Source organism: Malus domestica, chromosome 09 (assembly GCF_042453785.1).
Source record: "Malus domestica chromosome 09, GDT2T_hap1".
Classification (NCBI taxonomy): domain Eukaryota; kingdom Viridiplantae; phylum Streptophyta; class Magnoliopsida; order Rosales; family Rosaceae; genus Malus; species Malus domestica.
This window is the reverse complement of record NC_091669.1, coordinates 23197564-23212440: the sequence shown is the minus strand read 5'-3', so window position 1 is coordinate 23212440 and position 14877 is coordinate 23197564. Positions and strand designations below refer to the sequence as shown.

The 14877-nt window shown below is 40.5% G+C and overlaps 1 protein-coding gene across 1 annotated transcript; it reads left to right on the top strand.

Moving 5' to 3' along the window:
* The first annotated feature begins 1128 nt into the window (after window positions 1-1128).
* On the top strand, window positions 1129-1611 carry LOC139187846 (uncharacterized). Its single transcript, XM_070804453.1, has 2 exons — window positions 1129-1414; window positions 1478-1611. The coding sequence occupies exons 1-2, from the start codon at window positions 1129-1131 to the stop codon at window positions 1609-1611; spliced, it is 420 nt and encodes a 139-aa protein (XP_070660554.1).
* The last annotated feature ends 13266 nt before the right edge of the window (window positions 1612-14877 follow it).

The window sequence follows — 14877 nt, the reverse complement described above, 5'->3', positions numbered from 1 at the left end:
ATTTTCGTGGTTCCCCAAATAATTATGAAATTATCGTTTTAGTCCCCTATCTTAACCAAATCTGGACCATTCATCTTGATTTCCAAATTCTCTCAAGCTACCACATGGCAGCACCCTAGCACCCTCCCGTATCTCTCTCTCCCCAACCCGTGACCTCTTTCTCCTTCTTTCTTCTCTGCACTCACTCTCCCTCTCTCGAAGACCCTCACTCTTTCACCCTTTGACCCACACCCGAGAGCACCCACGCACACCCTTCGTGGTACTCCGTCGACGGCATCGTCATCACCTTCTACACGCCGTCGTCTCTCTCTCTCTCTTTCTCTCTCTCCCGTCGCTGCGCAACTCGACGAAACCCCAAGAACCTCCGGCGAGTTCTTCATGGGTTATGGTTAGGTAAGCCTCGAACCTCTCTTTCCGTGTTGGTTTGTTGCTTGGATGTGATTATTGAGGTTATTCTGTCCTTTTTACCAAGGATTTAGCACGGAATCAGCCCGGGAATAGGCGCACCCATCTCCGGTGAGACCGTGGGTGTCGAGAGGTTTTCCGACCACCACGGGTCGTTTCACGGCAAATGGAAGGTATAAACGCACTCCTCTCGTCTCGTGCTTTTGTTTGATACCTAGATCGGGGTCTAGAACCCTTGTTTGTGGTCGGCCGGAGCTGTAGAAGCTCCGGCGTTCTTCTTCGAGTAGCACGGTTAAAAAAATATCGCGATATTTTGCCGAAAACCATTTGGATACCTATTTAAATATCCATTACCTGAAAAACCGATAATATCGGCGATATTTCGCCGATATTATCGATATTTTCTTCCATGATGACTCTAAAGTGGTTGTAGATTTTATTAGAACTAACATTTTTGCAAGGTTTGGCATGCCACGTGTCATCATAAGTGATGGAGGATCGCACTTTTGCAACCGGACCATAGAGGCATTATTGAGGAAATACAATGTCAACCATAGGGTTTCTACACCTTACCATCCTCAAACGAATGGCCAAGCCGAGGTTTCCAACCGTGAGATCAAACAAATTCTAGAGAAGACCGTTGGGCCTACAAGGAAGGATTGGAGCTTACGGTTAGATGATGCACTTTAGGCATATCGTACGGCGTACAAGACACCCATTGGAATGTCCCCATTTAGGCTCATCTATGGCAAGCCGTACCATCTCCCCGTTGAATTGGAGCACAAAACTCATTGGGCCATCAAGAAGTTCAATATGGACCTAAATGCCGTAGGAAGTCATAGGAAGTTTCAACTCAATGAACTTGATGAGATACGGCATGAGGCGTACGAGAATGCTAGCATTTACAAGGAGAAGACCAAAGCTTTCCATGATAAGATGATTCGAGGCAAAACATTCTCCATAGGCCAGAAAGTGCTCTTGTTCAACTCCCGTTTACGGTTGTTTCCCGGTAAGTTACGTTCTAAGTGGATTGGACCGTTTGTTATTACTAATGTTTTTGTTCATGGTGCAGTCCAAATCCAAAGCTTGAAAACGGGACATGAATTCAAGGTGAATGGGCACCGATTGAAGCCCTATTATGAGCACTTTGAGGAGCATGCCCTGGAGGACATCTCCCTGCATGCCGTGGGCTCCAATGAGGAGTGAATGAGTTCTTCGTCCGGCTGCAAGATGTTAAAGCAAGCGCTACTTGGGAGGCAACCCATGTATTCAAATGAGGAAGATTTTTGAATCGCTCCACAAGCGGTTTTGCGTTTCTAAAAACCTTCCCTTTTCTGCATTTTCATTTTGCCTGATTGTCAAATTTTTTTTTAATTTATTTGGTTGTTGCTTATTTAATTATTTTTGGGTTTGGATTTCTTTTTTTTTTGAAACATTGACAGATATGCAAGGTATTTTTACATTCATAAAAAAAAGGAACATTAAGCAGAAAAATACAAGAGGAAGCCTTCACAAAGGCTGTTTGGGAGAAGTCTCAGTAGTCAGCGGAGCGTCAGCAGTCGGCGGGGCCACAGAAGGAGGAGGTATCGGAGGTTGATCATTTGGAGCTTCATTACGCGATATAGCCCTAGAAGACGAAGGCAAATGCTGTTGGAACAAACCCACAAACCTCCGATGATCAAGTAAAATCTGACCATCAGTTTCCTGCATTGATGTGAAAATTATGTTGACACACAAATTAAACCCTATTTGTGACAATTGTAGTAATGATGTAAGTAGGGATCGTTCTAACCGGGGATTAACTAGGGGTGCTAATCTAATATAAATTGATTTAAAAACACAAAAACTAAACTTAAAGACTCTAACAAGACTACTATGACTCAAAACAGATTTGAAACACTCAAAACTGCCTAAAACAATCAAATTGACTCAAAAAGAAACTAGAACTTGATTTGGACGAATTTGAAAGTGTTTATGACTCCAAATGCTTAAAAACACAAAATAAAACAGATTTGAATGACTAAGACTTAACAAAATATGGGGGGATTGTGTTTGGACGAAATTAAATTAAATGGGCAGATTGTAAAGAAAACAGATTGTAAGACAAAATTGTGATGAATCAATGGATGATGGAATAGCTAAGGGGTTCTTCTCCACACATAAAATATATGCAACGTAAATCAATTTCCAGTTATCAATTTAATAAGTTATGAACCTCGACACTCCAAGTTAATTAGGTCTGCTTAAATTAACCTTCAAATTTCCCTAGAATCATTGAATTGGATGAATATGCATCGCAAACAAATTATTCCTAACAAGTTCTCTATATGAACAGCATGATAAAGACACAAGTTAGAATCATTACGTTCTTTGGAAATCATAAGCATCGACAAGGCATTTGTACTATGAAAAGCATGATACTCTTGCCAGGAATCTACTTAACATGATCGTGACTAGCGACCTTCACTACTTGCGAATATAAATTCATAACGATTAGGTGAAACAAACTTATATCCTAGCACCAAATTCAAGCTTGCAAATTAAGCGTGCACTCTCAATCAACATACAAGAATAAGTTCTAAATCAAACGGTTAAGCAAATTGTATTCACGACTTATGCAACGATAACTGGAAGTAATCAACTTATTTCACATATATAATCATGGTTTTGAATACACCCTTAGCCAAAACGAATTTAGCCAATCATACTTAAAGAAAAACAAAGATTACATGAATTAGACATTGAAATATAAGATAGAATACACCTAAAATTGTTCAACAACTCAGAATGAAGAGCCAAACAATTGAGTGAATCTGTCCCTTTTCCTTGCTTGCGGCAGATTGGGTGTTGATGGTTTCTGGGCTGTTTTGATGATGTAGATTGGATTTTGGGGGGTGTAAAGGCACGGCAAGGGGTGTAAGGTGAGTGTGGAAGAGTGTTTGATGGTTGGAAGGTGGTGGAGAACTCGGCAAAGAGGGTGGAAGAAGGTGGAGCGGCTGCTTGTATTTTCTGGGCACTAGAATGGTGTTTCTGCTTGAATGGTCAGTGTATGGGGATCTTTGTGGCTGCAAAAGAGAGTTTATTCAAAGGATTTCAGGAATTAAAACCCTAGGTTATTTAGGTAATCAGAAATTAAGTCTAAGGCTTCTAGAAATAGGAAACAAAATTAGAAACTTAAAGGAAATTGACTAAGGGGTGCGGCTAGGGTATGAAACACAAAAGGAATGTGTTTTAATTCAGAAAATAGGAAAGAATCACTCTCCCTTGCACGGAAAGGAAGAGGAAAGGTCAAGGGATGCGGCTGTGATGTAGGAAAGGTTTAGGGAAAGGTTTAAATGTCCTAAAACTGAAGGGAAAGGGTTCCCTTGCACGGCAAGGAAGATGGAATTGTGGAAAAGGCATGTGAGGTGCGTCATTGATGTAAACCATGCAAGAAATGTGTGCTTGATGTCCTAGAATACTTAGAAGACCTTCAAAGTTGATAACACTTAGGGACACTGAGGAAAGGTCAAACCAAAGTAGGAAGCCTTGGCTTAACTTTCCTACTTCAAGTAGGAATCCTTGTTGGAGTTGGAATCCTTGTTCTTCTAGGAATCCTCATGTGATTAGGAATCCATCTTCAATTAGGAATCCTTCGTCGATTAGGAATCTTTCGTTGATTCGGAAACCTAATTTCTTCAAGTCTTCAATTCATCCACTCCTTTTTGCTCCAAAAGGCTCCAAATTACATCATTTTGCACACTTTGGCCTTAGAATCTGAAAACACACAAAAGTGACTTTAAACACTAAAATAACTAAAGAAACATAACGTAAAAGCATGAGAACAAGCCAATTAAGTCGCATAAATATGCTCCTATCATGCATCTGGTCAATTTTCCTCTTCATGTTTGTGGCATAGTTGTGTGCGAGCTTATGCAGCTGTTTATTCTCATGCTTGAGCCCTTTAATCTCCTGTTTGAGACTCATCACTTCAGCCGCCAACGATTCAATTTGACGGGTTCGAGCAAATAAGCGTTGGGCCATGTTGGACACAGAACCCGCACACTGCACACTAAGAGCCAGAGACTCCTTAACAGCTAACTCATCAGACCGTCTGGAAAGCAGTCTGTTATCTTTAGGAGTGACAAGGTTCCGAGCCACCACCGCAGCGGTCATGTCATTCTTCATCACCGAATCCCCAACGGTAAGAGGACCAGTAGGGGATATGAAAGATGGGCGCCATATGTTGTCTGGAGAAGGCGGGACTGCCTCTTCACCAAGGTTCAAGTCAAAACGACGGTCGGAGGGGCCAGACATTTTGAGAGGTGTTAAAGAAAGAAGAGGCTGGACAAGTCAAGATCGTAGAAGTGCAAGAAGGGAGTTTTCTATAGGCATAAATTCAAGTGTGCTTTGAACGTCCTGCGTACCTCTATAAAAATCAGCATGTGATGGGATTTCAGAGATTGAAGAGGCGAGTTCAGAAATCGAAGAGGCCAACTAAAAAAATCAAAGAGGCGCTAGGTTTCTCAAAAGCTGGGCTTGCTCAGAAATCACGGCCAATCTTCTTTTTCAGATTTGTCTGCACTTGTCACATACAACCTCTGCACTCGACGGGATTTCAGAGATCGAAGTGGCAATTCCAGATATCGAGAGGCATCTGCTTTTCCAGACGTGTCAGCATCTGTCACATGCAGAGTAAGCTTTGCGGAAATCACGGGTAGTTTGTCGAAGCGTCGATTCCAACCATCTGCTTTTCCAGACATGCAGAGTCAGCTTTGCGGAAATCACGGGCAGTTTGTCAAAACGCTGATTCCAGATATCGAAGTGCCTATCACATGCACACTCAGCTTTACGGAAATCACGGGCAATCTGTCGACGATTTCTGGTGAAGTAGAAAGCATGTGAAGTTTACTGTTCAATCATCTAACATTAAGGACAATGTTTGTTTGCTTGTTTATTCGTTAATTGTTTGTTTGCTTGTTTTTGTGTGAGTTTATGCTTGAAACATTAAGGATAATGTTTGATTTGAGTGTGGGGGGGTAACCAAGTTGTTTTGCATGAAATTCGTAGGAGTTTATCACCCATTACTTCTAGTGTTGTTCCTTGCTGTTTTAAGTGTTTTTAAGCTATTTTGGAGTATTTGAGTGTGTTTTGACATAAAAATCCGAAAATCTCATAAAAATTTGAAAAATTGTTTTGAAAAAAAACCAAAAAAAGTTGTTTTTGTATGTGTCTTAGGGTACCTTCCAACACAATGATGAGGATTTGGTTTTTAATTACATGACTGTTAAAGAGAGTTATAAACATGGATGAACATTTGATTTACTCTTTGGTGTATGCTTGCTTGTGGTTATAATTTATGAATTTACATGCAATCATAAAGGAAAAATCAGTTTTGTAACATGCTTGAAAGAAGGAACTCAAATGTACGCTACAACCTTGTGAGACTTGAGCCTAAACGTTTATTTGGAGAGTTAATAAACGATGCATCATTGTTTTCTAAAGTCGTTGCATGATCTCATTATTCTTTGCTTGGTTGCTACTTAGAAGGCGTTTCATCATTTAGTTCCAAATGCTAGAACTCATGCCTATTTCATTCAAAGCATGTTATTGATTTGCATAACACATATTCAAGATGAAGTTGTTTAGTGAGCCGACAGCCAAAAAGCCTATCCCATTCATTATATGTTTAAGTTTAACCCCATTGAGCCTTGTTTAGCCTACGTTTTTTGTTAACCCACACTATCCTCACCTAGCCTAGATTAGGACCATCCATACCCTTGTTCTTGAAGCATAGTAAAGCATGACTTAAATTGAATTCCTTTTTATTAATGTTTTGCAGAAAACAAGTGTAGGGGAAGTGATTCTTGTGTGTGTGTGTGCCAAAGTCTTTAATAAGGCACGGGTCGAAAAAAAATAAATAAATAAATAAAAAAAAAAAGTTGTGAAAATGTATGAAAAAGAGTTCTAAAGTGTTGTTTGTTGAAGAAAGGGTCCAAAACATTGAATTCGGCCCTAAGTATTGCTCAAATCTTCCCTTTGTGTTAAAAGTTGATTTTTGCATTCTAAAGTGAATTCTAAGTTTCGATTTCATTACTTTGCTTGCTATTGCCTTAGGAATGTTTGTTATCCTTATCTTTCCTTTGTTAACCATTACCCCAAGCCTCGTTACAACCCTTGACTTCTATCTTGAGTGTTATGTGTTTCAATTTGTGGAGTTTGAATTTGGTATGAGCATATGGTGTCACTGGTTCTCGCATCTAAGTAGTAGCATTCCATTCATGAGATCATATTTAAACATGCTTAATAACTCCAGAAATTGCTTTCTTTGTAACACATATATGTGAGTGTTCGTTTTCATGTTTACATCAATCTTCTCACATATAACTAGTGTAAGGTGTGTAGTAAAAAAATGTGTGAAAATAGAGAGTATCTTGTAAGGAATTGAGCAAATTCTCTAAGGCATGTTACTACATTCAAAACATCATTTTAATTGGTTAAATGAGAACTAGTAAGTGGTGACTGTGATTAAGTATGTGCTCAAGTGTGAAGATAACTAAAATCTGTGGGAATAATGATTTTTAACATGTCATGTGCATTGGAAATCCCTGAGGCAAATGTTGGAAGGATTAGAATGTGTTTTGTTTACTTTGTTTTGTTTGTTTGTTTCGTTTTGCTCGAGGACTAGCAAAAGCTAAGTGTGGGGGAATTTGATAGGAGCATATTTATGCGACTTAGTTAACATGTTTTCTTGCATTTACTGACTTAGTTATTGCTTATAAGAGTGTTTTAAGCTATTTTCGTGTGTTTGTAGGTCCTAATAACAAAGTTGGAAAGAAAGTGCATTTTGGTGCAATTTGGAGCAATTTTGGGCCAAAATGGATTGCATGCATATGGAGCAAGTGGGATGGACGTTTTTGGTGTTTTAAAAAGGGTTTCAACACATGCAAAAATCTGAATAATGAAGTTGAAGTGTGGAAGTGTGCAGATACATACACTTAAGGAACAATTTGAAAGGAAAAGAAGTGAAAGATGCCATTTGTTGGATTGCTTTACAAGTTGTATTCACATTTTCAGCAACTACAAACATAATTGCAAGCTGAAATGATGCATAGCATGTGTGTAGAGGTGTAAAGTGGGCGAAAGTTGATGTTTGCAAGATGAAATGATGCAAAACATGTGTGTGAAAGTTGTCTAACAGCTAGTACATGTGGAAAAGGGATGGAATACAAGGTAAATGCATCAGAAATTGAAGAATGAAGGCACATGGACAGCTACAAAGGAGTTGAATTAGCAAGAGAGGAATGATTGCCTTTTGTTAAAGGCAAGACACAATGATAAAAGAGCATGTAAACTAGCTGTTTTCGCATCATTTTGGTCTTTGTTTGTATTGTTTATTGAAGCCACTTGAGTGATTCTTTGCTTTGGAGCTTCTATAAATAGGGAGTGAAGGGAAGAACATAAGGGAACATAAAAAACACATCAACCACCCCTCCATATTCAGAATTTTCGCCAGAAATCATTCCCTCTCTTTGCCGCAGCCTTCCTTCACCATTCTTCCATATTTTTCTGATTCTTTTTACCCTAGCTGTACCCCCCATCAATCCTAAACCCTTCCATACTATTCCCTACCCATTCTCCCATACAAATACCCCCCTAGAACCTGACTTTAGACCAAGTGCCGCAGCAAGGAGGAAAGAAGACTTGTGGATGCACCTGCTGTCCAAGTTGGATCATCTAGGTGTTTTCTTTCTTTGGATTTTAATGTCTAAATTTATGTATCTTTGCTTTGTGAGTATGAGGAATTAACCCCCCTTGGCTATGGGGGAATTCGAAACCATGTTTATGCTTGCTATATGATTTGATTACTTCTAATTGCGTTTCATAAGCTGTGAATTCAATTTACTTATCTACATGAATTAAAATTGATTTGTGTATGTTGGTTGAGAGTGCACGCTTAATTTTCATGCATAAGTTTGATGCTAGGATATAAGGGAGTTTCACCTAATCATTATGAACTTATATTCACAAGTAGTAAAGGTTGTTGATCACAATCGTGTTAAGTAAATTCTTGGCATGAGATTCATGCAATTCATAGTAACGAGTGCTTCGCCAATGCTTATGATTTTCATAGAACTTAATGATTCTTGCTTGTATCTCTATTATGCAATTCATGTAAGGAACTTGTGGGGAATGCTTTGGGTTGTCGTATGCAATTCATCCAATTCAATAACTTAAGGAAAATCTGAAGGTTAATTAGTGCAATTCACGGTTAATCTGGGGTGTTGGGAATTCATGGTTTATCGAAAAGCAATTGGAAATCATTTTGTATGCAAGTGTGACATGTGTGGAGAAGAACCCCTTAGCTAGCTTTCCATCCATTCACTTTTCTCAAATTCGTTTTAGAATCTGTTCAATTTACAAGTTTTGTTTTTGTTTTAAATTTTCGTCAAAACCAATTCCCCATTTATTTTAAAGTGTTAGATGATAGGAGCATATTTATGCGCCTTAGTTAGCTAGTTCTTATGCATTTATGTTATGTTTTCTTAGTTAAGTTAGTCTTTTAAGCTATTTTTCAGCTACAAAAGGGATTTCTTTTCCTATTTGGAGGCTTAAAACCTGATTTCTTTTCATATTTATGCGCCTTAGTTAGCTAGTCCTAATCCTAATCTACCTATATTTCAGCTACAAAAGGGATTTCTTTTCCTATTTGGAGGCTTAAAACCTGATTTCTAGAAGCCTTATCCCTTCCTACAAAGGTGCCACACCTTATCCCTTGTTCTTCTAGGAAATCAGCCACAAAACAAGCTTTCTAGAAGGCCTTATCTCCTCTCCTAAAAATCTGGCGCCCTAAACCTTTCTAGAACTTCCAGAAACCTGATTATTCCTTTCCCCCTTGGTTTCTAAAAGCCTTAGCCTTTTCCTTCAAGGATTGTGTGTTATTATCCTATACAAATTAGGCCTTTAAATCCTTTTCCTTTGCTACATAGGGGCTGCGAATTTCAGCCTATAAATACCATCCTTTGCTGCACCATTTAGTCACCATCCTCTACCATATTTTCACTACACCATTCACCCAAATATACCTCTTGTGCCGTGAGTTTGCAAAGGAGAAGAAGGAAGAACTCTTGGAGCCGTGCATGCCATTCAAGGAGCTTGGATTGTGGAGCGTTTCTAGGTGTTTTCTATCTTTGTTTTAATGTTTAAATTTATTTATCTTTGTTTATTTGCGAGTATGAGGAACTAAACCCCCTTGGCTAGGGGGGGATTCGAAACCATGTTTATGCTTGCTATATGATTTGATTACTTCTAATTGCGTTTCATAAGTTGTGAGTTCAATTTGCTTATCTATGTGAATTAAAACTTATTCTTGTATGTTGATTGAGGGTCGACACTTAGTTTGCATGCATGAATTTGATGCTAGGATATAAGGGAATTTCACCTAATCGTTATGAACTTATATTCACAAGTAGTAAAGGTTGTTGATCACAATCGTGTTAAGTAAATTCTTGGCATAAGTTTCATGCAATCATAGTAACAAGTGCTTCATCAATGCTTATGGTTTTCATAGAACTTAATGATTCTTGCTTGTATCTCTATTATGCAATCATGTAGGGGACTTGTGGGGAATGCTTTGGGTTGTCGTATGCAATTCATCCAATTCAATAACTTAAGGAAAATCTGAGGGTTAATTTAAGCGGACCTAATTAACTTGGGGCGTTGGGAATTCATGGTTTATTGAAAAGCAATTAGAGATCGTTTTATATGCAAGTGTGACATGTGTGGAGATGAACCCCTTAGCTAGCCTTCCATCCATCCATTTAAACCAAATTCGTTTTAGCGTCTTTTCAATTTACAAAGTTTTGTTTTGTTTTCAAAATTCGTCCAAAATCAATCCCCCTTTAGTTTTAAGTGTCATATTAGTTAGAAACCCATTTAGTTTGTGTTTTTAGGTGTCTTGAGTCAAGTTTAAACCAATTTTCGTCCAAATTCTTCCCTAGTGTCCAAAACTGCCCAGAAAGTGGTTTTAAGGCAGTTTTGAGTGTTTATTTGCTGTTTTGAGTCTTTTGGTTTGTTTTAGTGTTTTAAAATTTAGTTTTACATTCTTGGAGTCTAGTTAGTGTTTTAAACTTCTTTTTACGTTTTTGAGTCAAGTCCAAGTGATTTTGCAATCCCTCCTAATCCTCGGCCTAGAACGATCCCTACTTACATACTTGCTACAATTGATAAAAAGAGGGTTAATTTGAGTGTCAATGTCACAGCCCGTCCCGGAGATACTTTTGGAAGGAATATGAAAGGACAAAAATGCCCTTGTCAGGTATCAAGGTATGGGTGTATTACGTTTTGAAAATGCTTGGTCCCTAAACTTTTAAGAAGTTGTTTAAGTTAGAAATATTTTGGAAGTTGATTTTATATTTTTGTGGTTAGGGACTTAAGAGAGATTTTGGATGGTGTGGATTGGTTTGACCACACAAGATCAGTCCCTTTCTCTCCTCCCTCTCGATCACTCTCTCAGTCTCTCTCTCTCTGTCCCGACCTCACACCCAAACACACCCATTGTACGGCACACACCCAAACCCTCCAAAAACTCGACGGATCGAGGCAAATAAGGTATGTATCTTCATCGTTTTGACGTCCTGAGTTCATTGGTACTAGTTTTAGGAAGTGAAACCTTCGATTTCACCTAGATCCCGAACCTCCATTTTTGAGGTACTGTTCATGCGAACGAAAAATGTTGTGTTTCAGGAGATTTCAAGCTTGTGGCGAGCTTTAGGAGGTCCTAAGGAAGCTCGGGGACGTTCGTTGGAGAGTTTTGGACGTCGGGATCGTGGGTTTCAAGTTTGGCCGAATCTTTGGTTTTTGCTAGGTGAGCTTTCGTAGTTTTTAGGCCCTAAAACTAGTCCAACGTGATAGTACACTCTTAGGGCTTCAATTTGGTATAAAATACGAAGAAAATGGGTGAAAAACGAAGGAGAACAGTGAGTTTGAAAAATCGGCTAGAGTTTGGCCGGAGTCCGGCCGCCGAAAAACCAGTCCAGCGAGGCCCTGCGAAGAAGACGACACGTGCTGCACGTGCTGCGCGTGGCCAGCGCGTGGACCCGTGCCACGTGTGGCGCGTGGGGGCGCATGGGCAGTCAAAAAAATTTTCTAAAAATATCCCGACGCTCGTGACGTCGAGTAGGTCGATGTGGTATATTCATATACCAAAATTGATCATCGTATGAGAAGTTATTTCGAATTATTGGTGATATGCTTAAAATTAATGTTTTTATAGTTGTTTCACATATAGGCGAGACGTATCCCGAGGACGACCGCATCCAGGGACGCCACGGGGGTTACGACCCGTCGACTTATCAGTGAGTGGGCAGTTTTGTTTTCGTATTACCTATATACTATTGTTTTTCCCAGAAAAATGCTTTTATGCGAAATTATGTTTTGAAAATGCCATGCATAGAATTATTTGGAAAATGTGAATTTCATATGAGTTATATGATTGATATATGATGCATACATGTTGCATGGTGCTGTGGAAGCACAGGTAAGTCAGGTGAGTTCATTTATTCATTGAATTGTTGTTGTTGAGATGTTTTGAGCTCATAACCTGCACCCTAGGTGTTAGTGCTTATTTTATTCACCACACCGCACGCTCGCCTTGGATCCAAGTAGGTGGATGTCGTACAGACCATGTGAGGGTTCCGACATGCCAGTCGTACAGACCATTAGAGGGGTTCCGACTGGTGGGTGACCTTAGATATGCGCGCTGATGATATGATGAGAGAAGCACTAGAGCGTATTTTTACACCTTTCATCGTATAGACTACCTTACGTAGTTCCGAGTGATGTGCAGAGTAGGGCCGTATAGGTCACTGTGGTGACTCCGGCTTAGTGGGATTTGAGCTATTGAATTAATCGTATAGGACCAACTGCAGGGTCTCCGATTGATTCCTTATTTCACCTGATTTATATTTTGAATTATGGCATGGCATGTTTTCTTGAAAATGTTAAAGATTTGGGATTTAAATTTTGAGATTTTATATGGTTATATATATTTCTGGGAAAGTATACAGGTTTTTACGGCGATGGGATATAATTGTTTTAATGAACTGTTTTGGAAAACTAATTAGTTTTACTGACCCACTCATTTTGTTTTGCGCCCCTCCAGGTTCTAGTTTAGCGGTTGGTGACTCTCGAGGCTGTATTCCGGCTTTCTGACAGACCTTCCACATGTAGGACTCACCCGAGGGTGATGTATCTTATTTTAGTCCTACTTGACTGCAGATAACCTATGCTCTGAACTTATGTGGTCACTTGTTAACTCGTCCGGTTATGTTCATAGGTGGTTATGTTTGAATTTGGTTTGAAATTCTGCTGATTTATGTTGCTTTTCCGCTTCTGTGTCGTGCTTATGGTTATGTCACGACCACGTGACGGCCAGCACACCTGGATCCTCCGGATCGGGGTGTGTCAGTTTGGTATCAGAGCTTAGGTTGCAGTCCTGTAAATTTGTTAATGTCTTAACGATCTTTTGATGTTTTCTGTCAGAATCATGCCGCCTCGTAGGGAGCGTAGGGAGTCCCGCCGTACTTCTGAACCTAATTTCCCGGATATTACTCAGCTAGGGGAAGCGATGGCCCAGGCTTTACAGAATGTGATTCGTCCTCCCCCTCCTCCGAGGACACCTCTGGAGACCATGTACAACTTGAAGTTAGATCGGTTTATGGGTAATGAAAGTCATGAGGGGGCGGAGAAATGGCTAGATCATATTGAGAAAACCTTCCAGGTGATGCAGAGTCAGGGGAATCTCCCTGCTAATAGGTGGGTGGAGACCACCACTTGGTTTTTGGGTCGAGAACCAGCAGCATGGTGGATGAATCAGGCTAGGTACATGTCACCTGAGACGGCAGCCGACTGGAAAGTGTTTAAAGAGCATTTTATGAAGAGATTTGTCCCTCCTGAGTATATTGACCGTAAGAAGCAGGAATTCACTAGGTTGAAACAGAGAAATATGTCGGCACATGAATATTATAGAAAGTTTACTGATTTGTCTCGTTATGACACTGATACAGCTGGTAATCAGGGAGAGATGCTTCGACGTTTCAAGTTGGGATCTAAGAAGAAGTGGCGTACCTTTGCCAATGCACTTCCCTGCGCTGATTATCATGAGTATTTCGAGATTTTGGTTAGGATGGAGGACTCTGATAATCTTCCTGACAGTGAGGATGACGAGGACAAGAATGAGGGTCAGAAGAAGAATGATAAGGGTAAGGGTATTTCTATTCCTGGACCTCGACAGACACAGAGTTTTATGAAGAGTTGAGCGAGTTCGAGTTCTTCTAGTGGGGGATATAGTTTTACTGGCCCGAGGAGAGGTGGTGGAAGATTTTATGGTGGACCCAGATTTCAGGGTCAGAGGGATGCTGGTGGATCTGGCCGTCCATGGTGCCACCGTTGTAACTCCCGTCACCATGGTGAGTGTAGGAGAGGTACTGGTGCCTGCTTTACGTGTGGGCAGATGGGACATCGGGCTTCTCAGTGCCCCCAGGGTCAGCAGAGACCACAGCAGACCACTATACCACCTCCAGCACCAGTTCAGCAGAGTTTTGGACCGGGTGGTTATGGCCAGCCGAGTCGTGGTGGTGCCTACCACTATCAGGGGGATACTGCTCCGTATGCTCTCGGATCTTATCAGTATTCCCAGGAGCCTCACTCTCAGGCTGGGTATTCTCAGGATTTTGGAGGTTATTCATCTTATTCCTCTATGCCAACTGGTGGATCGCAGTGGCATCAGGGAGGCCAGCCCCGTCAGGGGGAAATTGCTACTGGTGGTGCAGGATCATCCAGGCAGCCTAGTCAGCCAGGCCAGGGACGTAATCCTCAGGGACGAGGTAATCAGGGCAATAGAGGCCAAGGTGGACGTCAGCAAGCTCAGGGGCGAGTTAATCATATTTCCCTGCAGGAGGCCCAGAACCATCCAGACTTGATTATGGGTACGTTGAATGTTCTTGGTCATTTTGCTAAGGTTTTGATTGATTGTGGTGCTACGCACTCTGTGATTTCTCATACGTTTGCTCAAATAACCCAACCTCACCCCTCACCTCTAGGATTTGATTTAGAGTTTGCCATGCCTAGAGGAGATAAATGTTATGTGGATATTGTGTATCTTGGGTGTCCAGTGATGGTTGAGGGCGTGATTATGTCCGCTGATCTTATTCCGTTAGATATTGTGGATTTTGATGTGATTTTAGGAGCGGATTGGTTACATTATAACCATGCCCATATTGATTGTTATGGTAAATCAGTTACTTTTTATCGTCCTGGATTACCCGAAGTTACTTTTGTAGGCGAGAGAAGCGGGGTGAGACATGGGGTTATTTCTGCCATAAGGGCGAGGAAATTGTTATCGAAGGGTTGTCAGGGATATTTGGCACATGTGGTGTTAAATGATGTGATTCCCACTAGCATAGAAGAAGTTGGTGTGGTCAGACATTATCC

Excerpts from the sequence above, each read along its gene's own strand:
- LOC139187846 (XM_070804453.1), top strand. The coding sequence starts at position 1,129 with ATGTCCCCATTTAGGCTCATCTATGGCAAGCCGTACCATCTCCCCGTT. Across the intron at positions 1,415-1,477 it reads CCGTTTACGGTTGTTTCCCG|TCCAAATCCAAAGCTTGAAA; the intron begins GTAAGTTACGTT and ends TTCATGGTGCAG.